Source organism: Mustelus asterias, chromosome 8 (assembly GCF_964213995.1).
Source record: "Mustelus asterias chromosome 8, sMusAst1.hap1.1, whole genome shotgun sequence".
Lineage (NCBI taxonomy): Eukaryota > Metazoa > Chordata > Chondrichthyes > Carcharhiniformes > Triakidae > Mustelus > Mustelus asterias.
The window spans coordinates 26,052,024-26,076,960 of NC_135808.1; the positions used below are offsets into that span (position 1 = coordinate 26,052,024).

The following is a 24,937-nucleotide window of genomic DNA, read 5'->3' on the forward strand; positions in this document are numbered from 1 at the left end:
TCCCCTCTCTCCCGTCTCTCTCCTCTCTCTGTCTCTCTCTCTGTCTCTCTCTCTGTCTCTCTCTCTGTCTCTCTCTCTGTCTCTCTCTCTGTCTCTCTCTCTCTGTCTCTCTCTCTCTGTCTCTCTCTCTCTGTCTCTCTCTCTCTGTCTCTCTCTCTCTCTGTCTCTCTCCCTGTCACACTATCACATTTACTGAGCTTGTGGTTCTGAGGGTGGAAGTTACAGAGAGCTGCCAATTCTAGGGCACAGCAGGTAGTGAGATAACGATCGGCCGCTTGTGCTGACTGCCTGCTTTCCACCTGATGTTTTCCGTTTGCGTGTCCGTGTAAACTCCTGGCCCTGGGCTAAGGCCCAGCCTGGACTGCCCGGCATTGATGTTCTCTGTCCGCCCGCACCTCAGTACGAAGCAAAATGGTTCGGCCCATCTCCACCCGTTCCTGCACAGCGCGACGAAACAGATCGTTACCATGCATTGAAGTGTTGAACAGGTTGAGGGTGTGGGGGGAGGGGCACGTCTCAGGGCACAGGAAGCTGACAGGAGGTGACCTGATGAGGTGTTTCCTTAAGACGATGAATTAGTTTGAGAAGGTGGACCTAAGGAATCTAGGCGTGGATACAGGAGAAACCCCTTTACCCAGGGGAGTGGGGAGATTGAGGGACTCGCTACCGTGCTGAGTGGCTGCGGCAACCAGCAGAGGGTGAACCCCTGAGGGAAGGTAGGGTGAGTTGGAATCGGACGGAGGGAGGCTTGCGGGAGCATTGACACCAGGGCTTGGGGCGAAGGGCGTGTTTGAGAGAATTGGGACTCTGTCAGTGGGGTGAGGGCGAGGAATGGGCAGTTGGGGGCCAAGCGACAGTGGTGACTGGGGAGAAGCTGCTCACGTCCGTACCTGGCACTCGAGCGCTCGATGCTGACCTGACGGGGAAATGAGTGCCAACATCGGCAATCCTCGCTAGAGAGAGGGGGGGAGAGAGAGGGAAGGGGACAGAGCGAGAGAGAGAGAGGGAAGGGGACAGAGCGAGAGAGAGAGAGGGAAGGGGACAGAGCGAGAGAGAGAAGGGAACAGAGCGAGAGAGAGAGAAGGGAACAGAGCGAGAGAGAGAGGGAAGGGGACAGAGCGAGAGAGAGAAGGGAACAGAGGGAGTGAGAGAGAAGGAGACAGGCAGAGAGAGAGAAGGGGAGACAGAGAGGGAGAGAGAGAAGGGGAGACAGAGGGAGAGAGAGAGAGGAGACAGGCAGAGAGGGAGAATGGGACAGACAGAAGGAGAGAGAGAAGGGGACAAAGTGAGAGGAGAGAGAGAGAAGGGGACAGAGCGAGAGGGAGAGAGAGAAGGGGACAGAACAAGAGGGAGAGAGAGAAGGGGACAGATCAAGAGGGAGAGAGAGAGAGAAGGGGACAGACAGACAGGGAGGGAGAGAGAGAGAAGGGGACAGACAGACAGGGAGGGAGAGAGAGAGAAGGGGACAGACACGGAGTGAGCGAGAAGGGAACAGAGGGAGAAGGGGACAGACAGACAGGGGGAGAGGGCGACAGACAGAGGGAGAGAGAGAAGGGGACAGCGAGAGAGAGAGAGAGAGAGAGCAAGCAGGGGGCAGAGAGAGACGGAGGTTGGGGGGAGGGGGCCAGAGGGAGGGGGGGGGCGGGCAGGAGGGAGAGGGACAGACAGAAGAGAGCGAGGAGGACAGAGACAGACACACACAACCATTAACCAGTAACACAGTGGCACAGTGGTTAGCACTGCTGCCTCACAGCGTTAAGGACCCGTGTTCGATTCCCGGCTTGGGTCACTGTGTGGGGTTTACAGGTTCCCCCTGTATCTGCGTGGGTTTCCTCCGGGTGCTCCGGTTTCCTCCCACAGCTGGAAAGACGTGCTGGTTCAGGTGTATTGGCCATGTTAAATTCTCCCTCAGTGAACCCGAACAGGTGCCGGAGTGTGGCAACTAGGGGATTTTCCAGTAACTTCATTGCGGTGTTAATGTAAGCCGACTTGTGACACTAAGAAATAAACTAAAAACTAACAGGAGTTCTCAACAAACCTTCAGGAGCGCCGCAAAGGATAATACCTGGGCCCCTCCCCCCACCACCATTTGCAATCAGGACTTGGAGTCGGATAACGCACACATTGTGATACGTTGATACCACTTGGCAGTGCAGCAGGTATCGTTTGCTACTGCTTTTTCTTTGTGGCCGTGTTTATGCTGTGGCCCAGAGGTTGATGCCTCCAGTTTATGGCTAAGACCCCCTACCAACCTACCTTAGGATGGCAGTCACAGCAATGCATTGTGGTTAGCTGGTGACAGCCTGCTTCTCACTGCTGCCGATGGCACGACTGATTAGCAGGTGGCGGGCAAGCTGCTGCAAGCACGTCATGCTGGTTAACAGGGGAAGGCAGGATTCTCCTCCCCAAGATGTCTTGCTGCTCTTCACCTACAGGGAGATAGGTTTCAGAAAGTTTGGCGCATGGCAGTATCCCATGAACAGTGATGTGACGTAGTGTTACAGGAGAGATGGCCAGCTCCAGTGATCTTGTCTGGAGTGGCGGGGGTGTTGGGGCAGGCGAGGAGTGGTGGTAAATGTAGGCCAGGGCAGAGACTTGTGCATGTGTGCAGGAGGCCAAAGAACGTGCCATCTTCATTGTCGATGCTCACATCGCAAAGAAAAGCCACACATGAGGCTACAGCCGAGAATCTGGTATCTGTGGCATGTATGCTCCCAACACAACTCCCACCTTCAAGAAGTCAGTGAAACTTAGAATAATGAAACTATCTCGGGATGTGGGCATCACTGGCTGGGCCCAGAATTTATTGCCCCTTCAGAAGGTGGTGGTAAACCGCCATCTCAACCTGCAGCAGTCCCTGAGGCGTAGGTACCCACAGCGCTGTTAGGGAGAGAGTTCCAGGATTTTGACCCAGCGACAGTGAAGGAATGGCCGATATATTTCCAAGTCAGGGTGGTGAGTGACTTGGAGGGGAACCTCCAGGTGGTGGCGTTCCCAGGTATCTGCTGCCCTTGTCCTTCTAGACGTAGTGGTTGTGGGTTTGGAAGGTGCTGCTTAAGGAGCCTTGTTGAGTTCCTACAGTGCATCTTGTAGATGGTACACACGGCTGCCACTGTGCATCAGTGGTGGAGGGAGTGAATGTTTGTGGATATGGTGCCAATCCAGCGGGCTGCTTTGTTCTGGATGGTGTTGAGCTTGTGTGGTGTTGGAGCTGTATCCATCCAGGCAAGTGGAGAGTGTTCCATCACACTCCTGACTTATGCCTTGCAGACGGTGGACAGGGTTTGGGGAAATTGGTGAAGGGATGGACTGGGGAGAGTTGAAAGCACTGACCACATGGACTGGGGAGAGGTCTAGGCCAGTATCCTGCCCATCATGGACCTATCCATACATTATTTCTTTCGGTTCAATTTGATTTATTATTGTCACATGTATTGGGATATAGTGAAAAGTATTGTTTCTTGCACGCTATGCAGACAAAACATACCGTTCATAGAGTACGTAGGGGAGAGGGAAAGGGAAGGGTGCAGAATATAGTGTTACAGTCATAGCTAGGGTGCAGAGAAAGATCAACTTAAAAAAAGGTAGGTCCATTCAAAGGTCTGACAGCAGCAAGGAAGAAGCTGTTCTTGAGTCGGTTGGTACACGATCTCAAACCTTTGCGTCCTTTTCCCGACAGAAGAAGGTGGAAGAGAGAATGTCTGGGTGCGTGGGGTCCGTGCTTTTCCGAGGCAGCGGGAAGTGTAGACAGAGTCAATGGATGGGAGGCTGGTTTGAGTGATGGCTTGGGCTAAGCAGGAACATAGGAAGCAGTAGTAGGGAAATCCAGCCCTTGGAGCCTGCTCCGTCATTCAATCAGATCATGGCTGATCTCTCCTTGGTCTCAAATCCACCTCCCCGCCTGTTCCCCATGTTCACGACCCTTTGTAGTTTCTTGCGGTCTTGGTCCGAGCAGGAGCCATATTAAGCTGTGGCACATCCGGAACGGGTGCTTTTTCTACCCTTTACTAGCTCAGAAGCTGTTCCGTTTTGTGTCCTCACCCAGTTCCGATGACGGGTCACTGGTCGCTGCCTGAACATTGCTGAGTATTTCTGGCCTTTATTTAACCTCTCCTGTCATCTCTTCACGTGGCTGGGTGTCAAACTGCCATTGACAATTGCTCCGCTCAGGATTTTATATCGCTGAGACTGTGAGATAAAAGCGAGGGGTGGCCTTGCTGTTGACGAATACGAGTTGTAACGTGGGGTGGGGGGTAGTGGGCGCTGGATTGATGGGTGTTCACACAGGCAGCAGCTTTTGAATGCAGGAACAGCCACCTTAAAGTTGCCTCGGTGTTTCAGTGCGGTCTGCTGTTGGAACTAAGTGGTCCGGAAGTTGCATTGATTCAGGTGTGACCCGTGCACTGTCTGCTTTTTCTTTCCTGTCTCTCCCCCCCACCCCCCCTCCGCCTCCGCCTCCCAACTCCCACCCCCCCCTCCCTGTGCACATATTCGTGTGCGTGCCACCTCTGCGACTACTGTGGTTTCTTTGAATGCGTGCCGTCTGGAGAATTCGCCCTGCCTCAGTTCAGTAGCATTGTAGAACAAACCCCACTCTGAGCGACCACAACGGCCTGCGAAAGAACAGGCCAGCGGGCTGTTGCGAAATAGTCTTAAAATAAATCGAGTTTGCAGCATCAAAAAGCGGTGACTGAACAACTCTCCCCCTCTCTCTCTCTCTTCCAGACCCCGTTTGCACTGAAGCCACTGATTTTGGTAGCAGGGAGGTTAGGTCATTAAGTTTATTTCATTGTTCATTTATTATTGTCACAAGTCGGCTTACATTGACACTGCAATGAATTTACTGTGCAAATCCCCTAGTCGCCACACTCCAGCGCCTGCTCGGGTACGCTGGCCATGCTAAATTCTCCCTATGCACCTAACCAGCACGCCTTTCAGACTGTGGGAGGAAACCGGAGCACCCGGAGGAAAACCACGCAGACTCCACACAGACAGTGACCCAAGCCGGGAATCGAACCCAGGTCCCTGACGCTGTGAGGCAGCAGTGCTAACCACTGTGCCACCGTGCCGTCCCGCATGTCAGCTCTTGCCTCAGTTAGCAAGTGCAGCTGCCAACAACTCAAGAAGCTTGACACTGGGTCAAGCAACCAGCTTGATTGGCACCCCCATCCACCACCTTCAACACCCATTCCCTCCACCACTGACACACAGTGGCAGCAGTGTGTACTATCTACCAGATGCACTGCAGAAACTCACCAAGGCTCCTTAGGCAGCACCTTCCAAACTCACAACCACTACTTTGGACACAGTTCAGAGAAGGTTTACTCGGCAAATACCTGGTACAGGCATTGCTTAGGTTTGTGTCTGTTGGCATTTAGAAGAGTAAGAGGCGACTTGATTGAAACATAAGATCCTGAGGGATATTGACAGGGTGGATGTTAAGATGTTAAGAGGATACCTCCTCTTGTGAGGGAATCACAAACTAGGGGTGACTGTTTAAAAATAAGGGGTCATTTATTCAACACAGAGATGAGGAGAATTATTTTCTCAGAGGGTGGAGAGTCTCTGGAACTCTCTTCCTCAAAGGGCAGTGGAAGGAGAGTCTATGAATACTTACAAAGCAGAACCAAGTAGATTCTTGATTCACGAGGGGGTGAAAGGTTATTGGGGGTCAGCAGGAATGTGAGGTTGAGGTCACAGCCAGATCAGCCACGATCTGATAGAATGGTGGAGTGGTCTCGATGGGCCGAGTGGCCGACTCCTGCTCCTAATTTGTACGTACGTACGCTGGTTCGTATGTATTGGTTTCTCATCGAACCATCCAGAATGACAAAAGAAAATACGATGGGCTGAATCAGTGACACAGTGGTTAGCACTGCTGCCTCACAGCTCCAGCAACCTGGGTTCGATTCCCGGCTTGGGTCACTGTCTGTGTGGAGTTTGCACATTCTCCCTGTGTCTCCGTGGGTTTCCTCCGGGTGCTCCTGCCACAGTCCAAAGATGTGCAGGTTAGGTTGATTGGCCGTGCTAAATTGCCCCTTAGTGTCCCGGGGTGCGTAGGTTAGAGGGATTAGCAGGCTAAATATGTGGGGTTACGGGGATAGGGCCTGGGCGGGATTGTTGTTGATGCAGACTTGATGGGCCGAATGGCCTCCTTCTGCACTGTAGGGTTCCTATGATTCTGTGGTTTCTATGAATGACCTCCTCCTGTGCTGTCACGATTTCTGTGATTTTTAACAAGGCAAAGTTGCTCAGCCTTCAATTCAGAATGCTCAGCAGGCACCAGCCTCTGATTGGCTGACCTTTGACCTGCCGCTCTTTACTGACTGGTCAGCGGGTAATGACTGGCAGCAGCCTGGACGAATCGGAAGCTGCGAGTGGGGGTAAGAAAGCAGTGAGCACGCTCACCGGGCCCTGGACTCTGCCTCGGTTTCCTGGCTGGCTGACACAAAATGGCTCAACGCGATGTCGGGGGAATCCTTCCCTCACCTCGAGCCTGCGGTTCCCCTCCTCCTCATTCTTCCTGCCAGTACGATGCCCCTCGTCCTCCTGCGGTGTGCTCCGTGCACAGCCACAGGCACTGCTCATGGTCCAGTGAGTTGGCCTTCCTCGGCTGCCGAGACTTTTGCCCATAACCCGGACTGGCGCTCCATCCACGCGGCTCTGAGGGATTGCGGCAGGGTCACGGATGCCATCTCCAAGGCGGCATATCAATCCGAGGGCCACGTCAAACCCATTTGAGGTGGATGTCAAAAGCTTGATTGGACGAAATGCCAGATTCGGCTAATATTCGGCCATTGAGGTTAACGTGCAGGTTCAGTTGGCAGTTAGGAAGGCAAATGCAATGTTAGTGTTCATGTCGAGAGGGCTAGAATACAAGAGTACAAGGGATGCACTTCTGAGACTGTATAAGGCTCTGATCAGACCCCATTTGGAGTATTGTGAGCGGTTTTGGGCCCCGTATCTAAGGAAGGATGTGGTGGCCTTAGAAAGAGTCCAGAGGAGGTTCACAAGAATGATCCCTGGAATGAAGAACTTGTTGTATGAGGAACGGTTGAGGAATCTGGGTCTGCACTCGTTGGAGTTTAGAAGTTTTGGGGGGCGGCAGGGGGGGATCTTATTGAAACTTACTGAGAGGCCTGGATAGAGTGGACGTGGAGAGGATGTTTCCACTAGTAGGAAAAACTAGAACCAGAGGGCACAACCTCAGACTAAAGGGATAATCCTTTAAAACACAGATGAGGAGGAATCTTTTCAGCCAGAGAGTGGTGAATCTGTGGAACTCTTTGCCGCAGAAGACTGTGAAGGCCAGGTCATTGAGTGTCTTTAAGACAGAGATAGATAGGTTCTTGATTAATCAGGGGATCAGGGGTTATTGGGGAAAACCCAGTAAGAAGTCTCACAACACCAGGTTGAAGTCTAACAGGTTTATTTGGTAGCACAAGCTTTTGGAGTGTTGCTCCTTCTTCAGGTGAGTGAGGAGTTGTGTTCACAAACAGGGCATATATAGACACAGACTCAATTTACAAGATAACCTCTTTAACCTGTGTAAATTCAACCTGTGCTTAACCCTCTCTCCACTCACATTGTCGGTACCTTTCAGACTTGATTACCTGTAAAGTCTCGCATTCCAACCATTATCTTGTAAATTGAGTTTGTGTTTCTATATGCCCTGTTTGTGAACCACAACTCCTCACTCACCTGAAGAAGGAGCGACACTCCGAAAGCCTGTGCTACCAAATAAATCTGTTGGACTTCAACCTGGCACTGTGAGACTTCTTGCTGTGCTTACCCCAGTCCAACGCCGGCATCTCTACATTATGGGGAAAAGGCAGGAGAATGGGGATGAGAAAAATATCAGCCATGATTGAATGGCGGAGCAAACTCGATGGGCCGAGTGGCCTAATTCTGCTCCTATGTCTTATGGTCTAATGGATACACAGAATTTAACTTGATTTGTTATTATCACATGTATTAGTATAGAGTGAAAAGTTTTGTTTCTTGCACAGACAAAGCATGATGCCATTGAGGGAGAGATTATTGTTGTCACACCAATTCACCAGATTCTGTATCTCTTTCCTGTACTCCGTCTCCATCAGAGTAAAGCTCCCTCTACACTGTCCCCATCAAACACTCCCAATGGCTGTCAAAGTGCTGCCTATGGGAGCTTGCTGTGTTTAAATTGGCTGCACGTTTCCAGTCAAGCGATAGCGCCTGCACTTCGAGGACATCAGGGGATGTTGTGAGCTGCTGAAAGGTCACGATCAAAATGCAAGTTCTGTTTTACTTTCCTTTGATTCCCTCCAGTGGTATATTATGGGAGGAAGGCAGGGAAGAGAAAGCAGAAGGTACAAGGGCACTGACAGTGTGGGCTCAGATCTGAAGAGAAAGGAGTGTGAGGGAGTACTGGAACACAGCAGGGGTGAGAGGTAACACGCAGAGGGAAAAAGAATTGCATTGATGAAGACTGAGAGAGAGGGAAGTGTGTGTGGACAAGAGAGGCAGGGGTTGGAGGGGGTGCTGTCTAACTAATGCCAGAGTGCGGGGGATGTCCCCTTCCTCTGCCATTCCTGGAAACCAAATTACAGACACTTCTGCTTATTGTTGTAGCAGCTGTTCGAGCTCAAGGGACAATATCAAAGATTGTCAATCAGGAGCAACTTCAACCCGATGTGGCAGGAGTTAGACACAGAGTAAAGCTCCCTCTACACTGTCCACGTCAAACACTCCCAGGACAGGTACAACACGGGGTTAGATACAGAGTAAAGCTCCCTCTACACTGTCCCCATCAAACACACCCAGGACAGGTACAGCACGGGGTTAGATACAGAGTAAAGCTCCCTCTACACTGTCCCCATCAAACACACCCAGGACAGGTACAGCACAGGGTTAGATACAGAGTAAAGCTCCCTCTACACTGTCCCCATCAAACACACCCAGGACAGGTACAGCACAGGGTTAGATACAGAGTAAAGCTCCCTCTACACTGTCCCCATCAAACACACCCAGGACAGGTACAGCACAGGGTTAGACACAGAGTAAAGCTCCCTCTACACTGTCCACGTCAAACACACCCAGGACAGGTACAGCACGGGGTTAGATACAGAGTAAAGCTCCCTCTACACTGTCCACATCAAACACACCCAGGACAGGTACAGCACAGGGTTAGATACAGAGTAAAGCTCCCTCTACACTGTCCCCATCAAACACACCCAGGACAGGTACAGCACAGGGTTAGACACAGAGTAAAGCTCCCTCTACACTGTCCACGTCAAACACACCCAGGACAGGTACAGCACGGGGTTAGATACAGAGTAAAGCTCCCTCTACACTGTCCACATCAAACACTCCCAGGACAGGTACAGCATGGGGTTAGATACAGAGTAAAGCTCCCTCTACACTGTCCCCATCAAACACTCCCAGGACAGGTACAGCATGGGGTTAGATACAGAGTAAAGCTCCCTCTACACTGTCCCCATCAAACCCGGAACAGGTACAGCACGGGGTTAGATACAGAGTAAAGCTTCCTCTACACTGTCCACATCAAACACTCCCAGGACAGGTACAGCATGGGGTTAGATACAGAGTAAAGCTCCCTCTACACTGTCCCCATCAAACACTCACAGGACAGGTACAGCACGGGGTTAGATACAGAGTAAAACTTCCTCTACACTGTCCACATCAAACACTCCCAGAACAGGTACAGCACGAGGTTAGATACAGAGTAAAGCTCCCTCTACATTGTCTCCATCAAACACTCCCAGAACAGGTACAGCACGGGGTTAGATACAGAGTAAAACTTCCTCTACACTGTCCCCATCAAACACTCCCAGGACAGGTACAGCACGGGGTTAGATACAAAGTAAAGCTCCCTCTGCACTGCCCCCGTCAAACCCAGAACAGGTACAGCACGGGGTTAGGTACAGAGTAAAGCTCCCTCTATAATGTATCCTGAGGTATTTGTCCATGAGGCTGTTAATTTGGATTCAGAAATATGTGTGATTGCAGATTTAATTCTGCACAGGATGTCAGTTTGATTAATTCAGGGCACTGCTATCAGTCCATGGAAGGAGTGGGCTGTGTGCGGAAGCCCCGGCTTGCGTGCAAACATTTGACTGTACAATCAGTGTAATGTGGTGAGTCAAATCACTTCCCCTGTGAAAGCAGACACGTGACACTGAGTAGCTAACGGTTGAGTGAGAGGGGGAAGTTTCCACACTTGGGTTGCCTGGGCTTGTGATGCCAGCAGTACGGGTGGCATTTGGATCTGATTGTCACACGGCTTTTCCTCTGACTGGTGAATGTCCAGGGTTTAGTGCTGTGTTTTATGGCTATTTGTGAGTGTGTGTGAAAGACTGATAGACACAACGTGAATGTGTGCACAGAAGAATGATATACACAAGCTGTATATGTGTAAAAGGCAGTATGCTGTGTTTGTGTGTACAAGCCCTGTGATCTATGGTGTGTGTGTTTAAAAGACTGTGATATCTTTTGTAAAGGATAGTGTGATATACAGTGAGTGTGTAAAAGACAGTGTGGTATCCTGTGTGTGTGTGAAAGACAGTAATATACTGTGTGTGTAAAAGGCAGTGTGTGTAAAAGACAGTGTGGTATACTGTGTGTGTGTGTAAAAGACTGATATACTGTGTGCATGTGTGTAAAAGACTGTGATATTCTGTGTGTGTGTAAAAGACAGTGTGATGTACTCTGCGTGTAAGAGACTGTATTAGAGACAGTGATATACTGTGTGTTAGAAACAGTGTGATAAACTGTGTGTGTTAGAGATAGTGTGACATGCTGTGTGTGTGTGTAAAAGACAGTGTGATATGCTGAGTGTGTACGAGACAGTGTGATATACTGTGTGTGTGTTTAAAACACAGTGTCATATACTGTATATGTGTGTAAAAGAGTGTGATATACTGTGTGTAAAGGGCAGTGTGATATACTGTGAGTGTGAAATACAGTGATATACTGTGTGTAAAAGACAGTGTGATATGCTGTGTGTGTTTGTGTAAAATACTGTGTGTGTAAAGTACAGTGTGTAAAAGACAGTGTGGTATACTGTGTGTGTGAAATACAGTGTGATATACTGTGTATGTGTAAAAGACTGATGTACTGTGTGCGTATGTGTAAAAGATAGTGGCATATACTGTGTGTGTTAGAGACAGTTTGATATGCTGTGTGCGTGTTTGTAAAAGACAGTGTGATATGCTGTGTAAGAGACAGTGTGATATATTGTGTGTGTGTGTATAAAGTAGTGTCTAAAAGACAGTGTGGTATACTGTGTGTGTAAGAGACAGTGTGATAGACTGCGTGTGTGTGAAAGAAAGTGTGTGTGTGTAAAAGACACTGATATACTGTGGGTCTGTGTAAAAGATGGTGTGATATACTGTGTGTATGTGAAAGAATGTGATATTCTGTGTGTGTGTAAAAGACCATTATGAATACAGTGATATACAATGTATGTATGTATAAAAGGCTGTGATATATAGGGTGTGTGTGTGTACGTATGTACATAAGAGTCCTGTGTGTGGACAGCCTGTTTTTTGGACTCCGATAGTGTGATGATGGAAGGGTGAGGTGTCCTTGTGTTGCTCTCCCTGTTGTAAGGGTTGCTGCTGTGTTCTTGTCCTGCAGACTGTGGGAGCCCTGACAGCTCTTCTGTGAATTCTCCACAACAGCGGCGGACCATGAGCAGCTCTCCTCCCCTGCACTCGTCCACTATCGGCTCAGCAGTCTCGTCTTCCGTGAACTCACCCGTCAGCAGTATCAGCTCGCACTTCTCCGTCATCAGCTCTTCCCTGGGCTCGCCCGCTCTCCCTTCCACCCCTTCCCTGGGCTACGGGCCAGTCAGTAGTCCACAGGTAAGAAGGCATTTGCTCCACCTATCCCCCTCCCCGTGATTGCCAGCCACCTGTGTTCGCAGGTTTTGTAGCTGTTTTAAGAGAGATTTCACCAACTCTGGTTCTGTTCAAATAGTCGTTTGGTGGTACAGAGCTTGAGTATCGGCAGTTAACGGTCCCCTGGTGTATTCTCCATGGCAACTTCTCTACCAATCAGGGTCCACTTCCCAACCGAGCAGCACTCTACTCGTGCGGTATAAATTGTCCCCTTTACATTTGGTATTCTTGCGAAATGTCCTGATGAGTATAAGATGAAAAGCTTTGACAGCATGTGCCTTTTTTATTTCAGCAATAGGATTGTAATCCAATTTACTGGATAGAATCCTACAGTGCAAAAGGAAACCATTCGGCCCATCAAGTCTGCACCAACCACAATCCCACCCAGGCCCTTTCCCATAACCCCATGCATTTACCCTAGCTATCCTCCTGATACTAAGTGGCAAATTAGCATGGCCAACCCTCCAAATCCGCTGTGGGAAGAAACTGGTGCACCTGGAAGAAACCCACACAGACACGGGGAGAATGTGCAAACTCCACAAAGTCACCCAATTGGAATTGAACCCGGGTCCCTGGCGCTGTGAGGCAGCAGTGCTAACCACTGTGCCGTCGTGCCAGGATTAGGGAGTGTTTTGTGCTCAAAGGCTTCTTGACTAGGATTACGCGGGGTACGTGGCGCGGAAGCACGCCATTCGGCCCAACCTGTCCATCTTGGCGTTTATGCAACACTCTGCCCCCCCTCGCCTAACAATTGCCATAGCTCGATATTCCCCCTCCCCCATTGAATCATAGAATCCCTATAGTGCAGAAGGAGGCCATTCAGCCCATCGAGCCTGCACTGACAACAATCCCACCCAGGTTCTATCCCCATAACCCCACGTATTTACCCTGCTAATCCCCCTGACATTAAGGGCAATTTAACATGGCCAATCCTAACCCACACATCTTAACCAGCTTCCCCTTAAATCCACCGAGGATCTTCCCTTCGGTTGCCTGTGGTCGCGGGTTCGTCCCTCTCACCGCTCTCTGGGTGAAGTCGGTTTCTCTGAATTGCGTGGTGGATTTCTTGGTGACTATTGTGCACCGATGGCCTCCAGTTGTGGCCCTTCCACCACAAGATGAGAACAGTTTGCAGTCGGACAGCACCTTCCGCTGCCTCACCCGTGGCCCAAAGCTCTTTTCGGCCCGTGGAAGGTTTTCTTTCTAAGAACTGTTGCACTGTAGGAAATGGGGGTAGCCACTTTGGCATTGCAAGACACCCAGTTAACTCCCTCATAGAATCATGCAGCGCGGAACAGGCCCTTTGGCTCATCGAGTCTGCACCAACACATGTGAGCTCCCACCTAATCCCATTTGCCAGCACTTGCCCCACAGCCCTGAATATTATGACATGCCAAGTGCTCATCCAGGTCCTTTTTAAAGGATCTGAGGCAACCCGCCTCCACCACCCTCCCAGGCAGCACATTCCAGACCATCAACACCCTCTGGCTAAAAAAGTTTTTCCTCACATCCCCCCTCAACCTCCTCACCTTGAACCCAAGTCCCCTCATGACTGACTCTTCAACTAAGGAGAACAGCTGCCCCATATCCACTCTGTCCATGTCCCTCATAATCTTGAACACCTCAATCAGGTTGCCCCTCAGTCTTCTTTGCTCCAACGAAAACAACGCAAGCCAAACAACCTCTCTCTATAAATTAAATGTTCCACCCGGGCAACATCCTGGTGAATCTCCTCTGCACCCCCTCCAGTGCAATCACATCCTTCCGACAATGTGGCGACCAGAACTGCACACAGTATTCCAGCTGTCCTCACCAAAGTTCTATACAATTCCAACATGATTCCATGCTTTTGTAATCTATGCCTCGATTGAAAAAGGCAAGTGTCCCATATGCTTTTTTCACCACCCTTCTTACATGCCCTTCCACCTTCAGAGATCTGTGGACAAACACGCCAAGGTCCCTTTAATCCACAGAACATCCTCTCGAAGCCAGGCGCTGTCAAAGTCTTGCATTGTTTGAACCATCCCTCCACCTTTTCCTTTCGAGGGAAATGTGAGCCAGGCTGATCACCTTTTCCTCGCATTGCTGGCAAATCTGCTCTGCTCCCTCTCCAGAGGTAGGGGTGGCACAGTGGTTAGCACTGCTGCCTCACAGCTCCAGGGTCCTGGGTTCGATTCCCAGCTCGAGTCACTGTCTGTGTGGAGTTTGCACATTCTCCCCGTGCCTGCGTGGGTTTCCTCCCGGTGCTCCGATTTCCCGTCACACTCCAAAGATGTGCAGGTTAGGTTGATTGGCCGTGATAAATTGCCCCTTAGCGTCCCGGGATGCATAGGTTAGAGGAATTAGCAGGGCAAATACGTGGGATTATGGGGATAGGGCCTGGGTGGGATTATTGTCTGTGCAGACTCGATGGGCCGTAGATATTCCATGATTACTATGCAGGGGGCACTTCAGGAAAGAGAGTCGTGTAGGGGTAGTTATCTGGAGGCCCAGGTTGATGGTCTGGGGACGGAAGAAATCCCCATTTCTATGTGCTCCAGATACTTAATGGATTCAGTGACCGATTTATCCTGAACCTGAATGATGCAGCTTAACATTAACATGGGACTCGTAGCATTTTGACTGCGAGGCGAGAGGGCTGCCAACCGAGCCAAGGCTGGAGGGCAGGTCCATCATTTCAGGAACAAGAGGTGGACGGTAGGCAGCAAGAGAGGTAACCTGCTGGTAGCCCGGGGCGCAGCAGACTGGCAGGCAAGAGGGCAGAGATCCGGTGTGAGGCAGGGATCCCCTGAACCAGTCCTTCAGGGGATCCCGCTGTCCTGTCTGTGTAACATCAGCAAGCTCGCCAAGCTTCTGAAAGAGGACTTGTCATGGGGGCTCCTCTTTACCAGCCTTTGGCGGGCATACCAGAATCCTGCCTGGGGCTGACCTTCGGCCAATCCGCCTCCTCCTCCTCAGCCGCCGCTTTAAGAATCATCAGATGCTCAGGTTCCCGTAGAGTTTTGCACCACTCCCTTCTGATGGAAGCAAATGCAATGTTAGCATTCATGTCGAGAGGGCTGGAATACAAGAGCAGGGATGTGGTTCTGAGACTGTATAAGGCTCTGGTCAGACCCCATTTGGAGTATTGTGAGCAGTTTTGGGCCCCGTACCTAAGGAAGGATGTGCTGGCCTTGGAAAGGGTCCAGGGGAGGTTCACAAGAATGAATGAAGAGCTTGTCGTATGAGGAACGGTTGAGGACTCTGGGTCTGTACTCGTTAAAGCTTAGAATGATGAAGGGGGATCTTATTGAAACTTACAGGACACTGCGAGATTTGGATAGAGTGGATGTGGAGAGGATGTTTCCACTAGTCGGAAAAACTAGAACCAGAGGGCACAACCTCAGACTAAAAGGACAATCCTTTAAAACAGTGATGAGGAGGAATTTCTTCAGCCAGAGAGTGGTGAATCTGTGGAACTCTTTGTCGCAGAAGGCTGTGGAGGCCAGGTCGTTGAGTGTCTTTTAGACAGAGATAGTTAGGTTCTTGATTAATAAGAGATCAGGGGTTATGGGGAAAAGGCAGGAGAAAGGGAATGAGAAAAATATCAGCCATGATTGAATGGTGGAGCAGACTCGATGGGCCGAGTGGCCTAATTCTGCTCCTATGTCTTATGGGAGAGTAACGTTGGCGTTGACCTCTTGTGTTCTCAGATCAACTCCACGGTGAGCATGTCGGGCCTACACGCTGTCAGCAGCTCCGATGACGTCCACTCCTCGCTGGGCATGAGCCAAGCCCTCACCTACCCTGGCGGCTCCGCCACGTCATCCCTGAGGCGCGTCTGTGCCATTTGTGGAGACAGGTCTTCAGGTAAGGCACGCGAGGGGATTCGGACGGATTAAACACAATGCCGTGAAGTCCCGCCGTTCGCCACCGCACAGGTCTTTGCATCGCCCATCGAGTGAGCCGTCGTTCGCTTATCCAAGCTTTCTTCCCCTCCCCCAATCCCCCCTTCCTTCCCTGAGGAGATGGCAGCCATGACAGAGCAGAGACTGTGATGTGTCTTAACAGGGACATGATGTCGAAGTCAATGGAAGATGAAATCCTTCCACTTACCCTGGCCGGGGATGTTGAATTCTCTCTCTTATGTATCCAACAGGATCGAGAGACGGTGCCTGGAATGGTTGTTTAGTTTATTTATTGGTGTCACTAGTAGGCTTACATTAACACTGCAATGAAGTTACTGTAAAAACCTTCCAGTCGCCACACTCCGGCGCCTGTTCGGGTACACTGAGGGAGAAGTTAGCATGGCCAATACACCTAACCAGCACGTCTTTCAGATTGTGGGAGGAAACCGGAGCACCCGGAGGAAACCCATGCAGACACACAGAGAATGTGCTGACTCTGCACAGACAGTGACCCAAGCTGGGAATCGAACCCGGGTCCCTGGCTCTGTGAGGCAGCAGCGCTAACCACTGTGCCAGCCCGGGGACAGACATTAACCTGGAATTGTGCCAATCTCTCGATCCTGAGCTGTAGTCACGGCTCAGTGCGATCTGGGGACATTCTGGGGATTTTTGTCTGCTGGCTTTGAGGCAATTCGTAAACGAAGATTGTCTCTTTTCCGAAAGGTTTGCGATACACGCCTCCTGGTGCTCAGCGGCTCCCCTTGTCTGTCCATACAGCTACCACAAGTCATTGAACAGCAACTAGAGTCATAGAGGTTTAAGCATGGAAACAGGCCCTTCGGCCCAACTTGTGCATGTCACCCTTTCTTTTTTAAACCCCTAAGCTAATCCCAATTGCCCACATTTGGCCCATATCCCTCTGTACCCATCGTACCCATGTAACTCTAAATGCTTTTAAAAAGACAAAATTGTACCCGCCTCTACTACTACCTCTGGCAGCTTGTTCCAGACACTCACCACCCTCTGTGTGAAAAAAATTGCCCCTCTGTTCACTTTTGTATCTCTTCCCTCTCACCTTAACCCTATGCCCTCTAGTTTTAGATTCCCCTACCTTTGGTAAAAGATATTGACTATCTAGCTGATCTGTGCCCCTCATTATTTTATAGACCTCTATAGGATCACCCCTCAGCCTCCTACGCTCCAGAGGAAAAAGTCCCAATCTATCCAGTCTCTCCTTATAACTCAATCCATCAAGTCCCGGTTGCATTCCAGTAAATCTTTTCTGCATTCTTTCTAGTTTAATAATATCCTTTCTATAATAGGGTGACCAGAATTGCACAGTATTCCAAGTGTGGCCTTACCAATGTCTTGTACAATTTCAACAAGACGTCCCAACTCCTGTATTCAATGTTCTGACTGATGAAACCAAGCATGCTGAATGCCTTCTTCACCACTCTGTCCACCTGTGACTCCACTTTCAAGGAGCTATGAACATGTACTCCGAGATCTCTTTTTGTTCTGTAACTCTCCCCAATGCCCGACCATTAACTGAGTAAGTCCTGCCCTGGTTCAATCTACCAAAATGCATCACCTCACATTTGTCTAAATTAAACTCCATCTGCCATTCGTCAGCCCACTGGCCCAATTGATCAAGATCCCGTTGCAATTGGAGATAACTTTCTTCACTGTCCTCTATGCCACCAATCTTAGTGTCATCTGCAAACTTACTAACCACGCCTCCTATATTCTCATCCAAATCATTAATATAAATGACAAATAACACTGGACCCAGCTCTGATCCGTGAGGCTCACCGCTGGTCACAGGCCTCCAGTTTGAAAAACAATCCTCTACAACCACCCTCTGGCTTCTGTCAAGAAGCCAATTTTGTATCCATTTAGATACCTCACCATGGATTCCATGAGATTTAACCTTATGCAACAACCTACCATGCGGTACCTTGTCAAAGGCCTTGCTAAAAGTCCATGTAGACAGCATCAACTGCACTGCCCTCATCTACCTTCTTGGTTACCCCTTCAAAAAACTCAATTAAATTTGTGAGACACGATTTTCCACTCTCAAAGCCATGCTGACTGTCCCTAATCAGTCCTTGCGTCTCTAAATGCCTGTAGATCCTGTCCCAACCAATGCCGCCCTCGCGTGGTTGGACCCCATCGAGTTGACTCCCGTTGAAAGGCATGTCCCCCATTCGCTATTTCACCCATTGCAAGGTTTCACAACCCCAGCGAGTGGTGGGACTTTACTGCGATCAGTGTCTGGAATCAAATCACTAGATTTTGTTTTATTATTTGTTGACGGGATGTGGGTAAAATCATACAGTTGACAAACAAAGGGACCGAGGGTCTAAATACTGGGGAGCTGACTTTGAGCCCCATTGTTATGATCAGTTCCCAGGCGAGGGCACCCCCCCCAATTCGTTACCCTGTGGGGAAATTGTCTCGGCACAGACCCCAATTTGTTCAATTCCGGACGGGTTGCCCCCCAGTTGTTAGGTGCCTGGATGAGGAAAGTTGAATCCACCCCTCCCCCCAACCTTTCTTTATTCAGCCCTGTTCCGGTTGATTGCAATAGATTGATTTAAAAACGACCCCCATCGTGCAGTGGAGGCTGCGTCATGGAATATATTCAGGGCTGAGTTGGATGGATTTTTTTGATTGACAAGGGAGCCGAGAGCTATAGGGGGACAGTCAGGAAAGTGGAGTTGGGGGCTACAGTCAACCATGATCCTATTGAATGGCGGAGCAGGCTCGAAGGCCTGTGTGACTTGAGTAAAGGTCTGAGAAGGTTAGATTTCAGGGTAGCAAGTCAAATGTGAGGACAAGCAGGCAAAATTCCCACTGATCTGGGGAAACTTGGCCCCTTGCTGCTTTCTTTCTCATCCAGGCACAATGCGAAATGTACAAAATGAACCAGCGAATCCAATCATAAATGCTTTCCATACTTTCCCGTTTGCCTTTGGCCTCATTACACCGGTCTGTTCTTAAAAAGGTGTGTTCGTTATTCATTCATGGGATATGGGCGTCGCTGGCTAGGCCAGCATTTATTGCCCATCCCTAATTGCCCCTCGAGAAGGTGGTGGTGAGCTGCCTTCTTGAGCCGCTGCAGTCCTTGAGGTGTAGGTACCCCCACAATGCTGTTAGGGAGGGAGTTCCAGGATTTTGACCCAGCGACAGTGCAGGAACGGCCGATATATTTCCAAGTCAGGCTGGTGAGTGGCTTGGAGGGGAACCTCCAGGTGGTGGCGTTCCCAGGTATCTGCTGCCCTTGTCCTTCTAGATGGTAGCAGTCGTGGGTTTGGAAGGTGCTGTCTAAGGAGCCTTGGTGGATTGCTGCAGTGCAACTTGTAGATGGTACCCACGCTGTCACTGTGCATTGGTAGTGGAGGGAGTGGATGTTTGTGGAAGGGGTACCAATCAAGCGGACTGCTTTGTCTTGGGTGGTGTTGAGCTTCTTGAGTGTTGGAGCTTCACCCATCCAGGCAAGTGGAGAGTGTTCCATCACACTCCTGACTTGTGGATGGTGGACAGGCTTTGTGGAGTCAGGTGAGTGACTCGCTGCAGGATTCCTACTCTCTGACCTGCTGTTTTAGCCACGGTGACTGGCGCAGTTCAGTTTCTGCTTGATGGTAACCCGCAGGATGTTGAATGAGCTCAAGTTTAATGACCAGTTTTGTTCACGATGGATTTGCCATCATTCTGACTCTGGGGAGTGGGCTCCGAGAGTTAAGGGACTCGGGAGGGGATGGGGGAAGGGGATGCGCTTACACCCAGAGCGGCCCAGAAGCTGATTTCTTATCTATCTGCTGCGTACAGGAAAGCACTACGGAGTGTACAGCTGTGAGGGCTGCAAGGGCTTCTTCAAGCGGACAGTACGTAAGGACCTCACCTACACCTGCCGAGACTGCAAGGATTGTATGATCGACAAGCGGCAGCGTAACCGCTGCCAGTACTGCCGTTACCAGAAGTGTCTGGCCACGGGCATGAAGCGAGAAGGTAGGCTGAACATCCCGAGGGGGAAAGAGAGAGAGAGAGACAGAGCGAGCGAGGAGACTGAGGGGGATTGGGGGCTCCTGGGGGCTGGCATTGGGGTGAGGGGGGGGTGGGATGGTGAAGGGAATGTATCATTATTGCGCTCCTTGTTCTGTTTTCCGCCTGATCCATTCCGACAGCATCCCTCCCACCTCCATGAGCAACCCCCACCCTGACCATTCCCTCAAGGCGCTGATCTTTCAGCTGTGCATTTGCCCCACTCTTCACCACAAGTGGACCGCTCAGGCAGGGGGGCCGTCACAGTTGCCTTGTGCCCTGTTTGGAGGTGGCGCTGGGGTTCAGAGGTGTGGACCAGGTTACCTCCGCCACTCTTCCAATGCCCTCCCCACTTTGTTTCCAAACTTGGGGTGCTGCACCCCCCCCCGCCACTCCTGCTCTCCCCCTGCCAAAGACAGGACCGCGGTCCTGGCAGAACGACAGAGTCTTCCTCCGCCAGTTGGCAACCTTCCCTCCAAGCTGCACTGGATTATATAAATTTAAGTCCCTCAAGTGAGATCTTCTCACCGAGTCCAAACCGGCTCCTTGTACACTGGACAGAGCGTTACGTACTGCTTTGGTTATTGAAAGATATAAAATCCCGGGAGGGGGGTTTTGGTCGGTGCTAACATCCTGTTTTAGGCCTTAGTTCAGAGGCAAGAGGAGGCTGTGTGATTTGGTGAGTGATGACGCGATATCTGTCTGTGTTGAACTTAATAAACTGGTCCCCTCCTTCTCTCGGCCCAATAGTCAGACATTCGCTCCCTTCTCCCCCACTCCCCTCTCTCCTGTTCCCTGCTTCACACACCTCCCCCCGCCCCCCCCACACTCCGCTCCCTACTCCCCCTGTCCTCCCGCTCTTACTCCCCATCTCCACTCACCTACCTCTCCTGGCTCCGTCCCTCTTCCAGCTCTGCCTCCCCTTACACACTCTGCTGTCCCTCTGTCCCCCTGGGTCGGTGTCCCCGGCTCTGCCCCTGGGTCTGTCCTCGGCTCTGTCTCCCTCTCCACGGTACATACACGTTGGCCTAACTCATTCGCTGTGTATTCCTGTCCGACTCGATAGCTGTACTCCTTTCCCCAGCCGTTCAAGAGGAGAGACAGAGGAGCCGAGAGAGAGGCGAAGAGGTGGAGTCCACCAGCGGCGCCAATGAAGAGATGCCGGTGGAGAAGATTCTGGAAGCCGAGGTGGCGGTGGAGCAGAAACCGGAACTGCAGTCGGATGGGGCGGGTAGTGAAGTGGCTTCGGTAAGAGTGGCATGCTGTGGAGGGGAGTGGAGCGGAGATGGAGGCAGGGACCGGGACTGGGTGCTAACTGTACCCACAGTATCTCCCCCAGGGCTGCGTGCTACTTATACCAACACTGTGACCCCCTGGGCTGGGTGCTAACTGTACCCACAGTGTGACCCCCCCTGGGCTGGGTGCTGACTGTACCCACAGTGTCTCCCCCTGGGCTGGGTGCTGACTGTACTCACAGTGTCTCCCCCTGGGCTGGGTGCTGACTGTACCCACAGTGTCTCCCCCTGGGCTGCGTGCTGACTGTACCCTCAGTGTAACCCCCTGGGCTGTGACCCCACTCACGTTTGCCCTGAATTGATCAGTCTCTTACTTGACCCACTTAACCCCAGATAACTTCTCAATTTATACTGGGGAGTATTAAAGGGACGACACAGATCTGTACCAGCTGCATGGGTGGTAAAGGAGTGGGTTCAGTCTGGGCATACTTGTGTGAAGACAAGAGTACATTGGGTTCCCCCCCCCGCCTCCCTGCCAGCTCAGCTAGAGGTATGTAATTCCCCCTGGCATCTTATGCCCTCTTGACCCTTTGCCCAAGTGACATTGCAGGATGATGACTTTCTTTCAAACCTGTTCGCCAACCTTGTGGTAATGTGGTGCGGAATCTGGAGGTGGGATCCAGTCACTGCTCTCTCAGGCAAATTACAGAAGAATCATAGAATCCCGACAGTGCAGAAGGAGGCCATTCAGCCCATCGAGCCTGTACTGACCACAATCCCACCCAGGCCCTATCCCCGTAACCTCATGCATTTACCCTAACTAGTCCCCCTGACACTGAGGGGCAATTTAGCATGCCCAATCCACCTAACCAGCACATCTTGTGGAAACCGGAGCACCCGGAGGAAACCCACGGAAACACGGGGAGAACGGGCAAACTCCACACAGTCACCCAAGCCGGGAATCGAACCTGGATCCCTGGCGCTGTGAGGCCACAGTGCCGCCCACATGAAAAGCCCTCAACACTTGCGTTCCACCCGAGACGCACTAACGTTGCTGAGGGTGACTATCTCTGGTTCCCAGCCCTTTCCCGATTACTAAATTTCTATTCTTTCAGACGGGCATCGCTGGCAAGGCAGGGCATTTATGCCCAGCCCTAATTGCCTTTGAACTGAGTTGGACCATTGCAAGGGGGCAATGAAGAGCCAGCCACATGACAGAGATGGGTCTGGAGTAGGGCAGAGTAGATAAGGACGGCATTGAAAAGAAAATACTGCAGTTGCTGGAAATCTGCGAGCAAAACAGACAATGCTGGAAACACTCGGCAGGGCTGGCGGCATCTGTGGAGCTGGAAACCAGAGCTAACACTTGGCATCCGGCAGGAGAATATACTACCAGACCTGCTGGGATTTTCCAGCATTTTGGGTAATGGATGGCAGATTTCCTTTCCTGAGGAACATTAGCGCTCATCAGATTGGCGATAATTTTTCATGGTCACCGTTCATTTAATCATAGACTCCCTACGGTGCAGAAGAGGCCATTTGGCCCATCGAGGCTGCACCGATTCTCTTTTAGAGTATCTTACCCAGGTCCTCTCCTCCACCCTATCCTGGTAACCCCACACCTTTCCCATGGCTAATCCATCTAACCTACACATCTTGGGACACTAAGGGGCAATTTAGCATGGCCAATCAACCTAACCTGCATATCTTTGGCGTGTGGGTGGAAACCGGAGCACCCGGAGGAAGCCCATGCAGACACGGGGAGAACGTGCAGACTCCACACAGACAGTGATCCGAGGCCTGAATTGAACCCGGGTCCTGGGAGCTGTGAGACAGCATGCTAAGCAGTGTGCATTCCCAAGATTCGCTTTCAATTCCAGTTGTTTTATGCATCCTAACCGTTGTGTTTTTGGGAATTGTTACTGTAAGATGGAAGACCCCACTCTCCACGGGAGTTTAAGTGAATGAAAGAATGTGTTTCCGTCGTATCTTCTATGATTATCACTTCGCAGCCAATAAGGTCCTTTTTTTTTGAAGTGTCGTCACTGTTGTTGGAAATGCGTCAGGCAATTTTCACACAGCAAGATCCCAGATAATCTGACTTCGTGATGCTAATTGAGGGTTAATTAAATATCAGCCACGAGCCCGGGCGTAACGCCTCTGCTCCTCTTCAAAGTGGTGCCGGGCTGGTTGCAAATCCCACGCTGTTGTTGAAGAACAAGGTGTAAAGACAGGCCCAGCAAGCACAGGCCAGTCAGTTTAACCTGGGTGGTGGGGAAACCTCTCGAAATGATCATTCGAGACAAGATTAATAGGCACTTGGGCAAATGCGGGTGAATTAACGAAGTTTGCATGGATTCATTAAGAGCAAGTCGTGTTTAACCAACTTGCTGGAGTTTTATTTGATGAGGTGACAGAGAGGTTCGATGAGGGTAACTCTGTTGATGTGATCTACCTGGACTTCCAAAAGACATTTAATAACGTGTCACACAGCAGACTTGTGAATCATTGAATCTCTACAGTGCAGAAGGAGGCCATTTGGCCCATCGAGCCTGCACCGACTCTCCGACGGAGCATCTTTCCCAGGCCCACCCCCGGCCCTATCCCTGTAATCCCATGTGTTTACTATGGCTAATCCCAAACCTACACATCTTGGAACACTACAGTGCAATTTAGCTTGGCCAATCCACCTAACCTGAGCGTCTTTCGGACTTGGGAGGAAACCGGAGCACCCGGAGGAAACCTCCGCAGACACGGGGAGAACATTGGTACAGGGGTTAGCATTGCTGCCTCACAGCGCCAAGGACTCGGGTTCGATTCCCAGCTTGGGTCACTGTCTGTGTGGAGTCTGCACGTTCTCCCCGTGTCTGCGTGGGTTTCCTTCGGGTGCTCTGGTTTCCTCCCACACTCCAAGGATGTGCGAGTTAGATGGATTGGCCATGCTAAATTGCCCCTTAGTGTCAGGGGGACTAGCTCGGGTAAATGCATGGAGTTATGAAGATAGGGCCTGGGTGGGATTGTGGTCGGTGCAAACTCGATGGGCCGAATGGCCTCCTCCTGCTCTGTAGGATTCTATGAGCATTCAGACTCCACACCGACAGTCACCCAAGCCGGGAATTGAACCCGGGTCCCTGGCGCTGTGAGGCAGTGGTGCTAACCACTGTGCCACCGTGCCCTGAACAAAGTTAGGAGCTTACGGAATGAAAGGCACAGCAGCTGCACAGATACAAAGTTGATTTGAGTGACTAGAAAACGGAGAGTGATGCTGAACAGTTGTTTTTCCTGACTGGAGGGAGGTTTATGCTGGTGTTCACCAGGGATCGGTGTCGGGACCCGTGCTCTTCCTGACATCCATTAGTGACCCTCAACCTCGGTAAAATTTCAAAATTTGCGGGTGGTACAAAACTTGGAAGAACTGTGAGGATTGGTGTAGATCTTCCCAGGCTCTGATCTCAGCTGGATTCGGTCCAACAGAAGGCCCTTAGATCCAAACTCCCTTTAAACGTTACCCAATCATTCCCCACGTATGACAAGGCCGGCATTTATTGTCGGCCTCTCTCTCTCAGCTGCCCCTCTCACGGTAGTGGGGTACCACCCTCTTGATCCGGTACAGCCCACCTGGTGTCACTGCACCCACAGTGCCAGTAAGTAGGCACTGTGATAGTTTGATGGAGCAGCAGAGATGTGTCCAGGTTGGAATAGGCTGCCTGTGGCCTTGTCGAGATAAGATTTCCCCCAAGGAACTAGATTGAAATTGACAACATGCTGAAACCCCAGCAGTGGATAAGAGTCTAGGCCTGTGCGGCCGAAGAGCAGCATTTGATTGCGGGCACCATGCATTCCCCCGAGTAATCACTGTAGTTTTATCAAT

General features: G+C 50.9%; 1 protein-coding gene across 16 annotated transcripts in view; it reads left to right on the top strand.

Moving 5' to 3' along the window:
* Positions 1 to 24,937, top strand: part of rxrba (retinoid x receptor, beta a) — a 77,321-nt gene that overhangs the window by 12,117 nt on the left and 40,267 nt on the right. For 4 of the 16 annotated variants that reach the window (XM_078217609.1, XM_078217604.1, XM_078217601.1 and 1 more), the window contains 4 exons: positions 11,638 to 11,864; positions 15,593 to 15,749; positions 19,619 to 19,798; positions 20,898 to 21,079. In XM_078217609.1, coding sequence (XP_078073735.1) covers positions 11,638 to 11,864; positions 15,593 to 15,749; positions 19,619 to 19,798; positions 20,898 to 21,079 — 746 coding nt within the window. Of the gene's footprint in view, positions 1 to 6,554; positions 6,595 to 8,099; positions 8,272 to 10,280; positions 10,298 to 11,637; positions 11,865 to 15,592; positions 15,750 to 19,618; positions 19,799 to 20,897; positions 21,080 to 24,937 lie in introns of those variants that run through there. The other 12 variants (XM_078217599.1, XM_078217598.1, XM_078217602.1 and 9 more) reach the window with 7 other exon arrangements.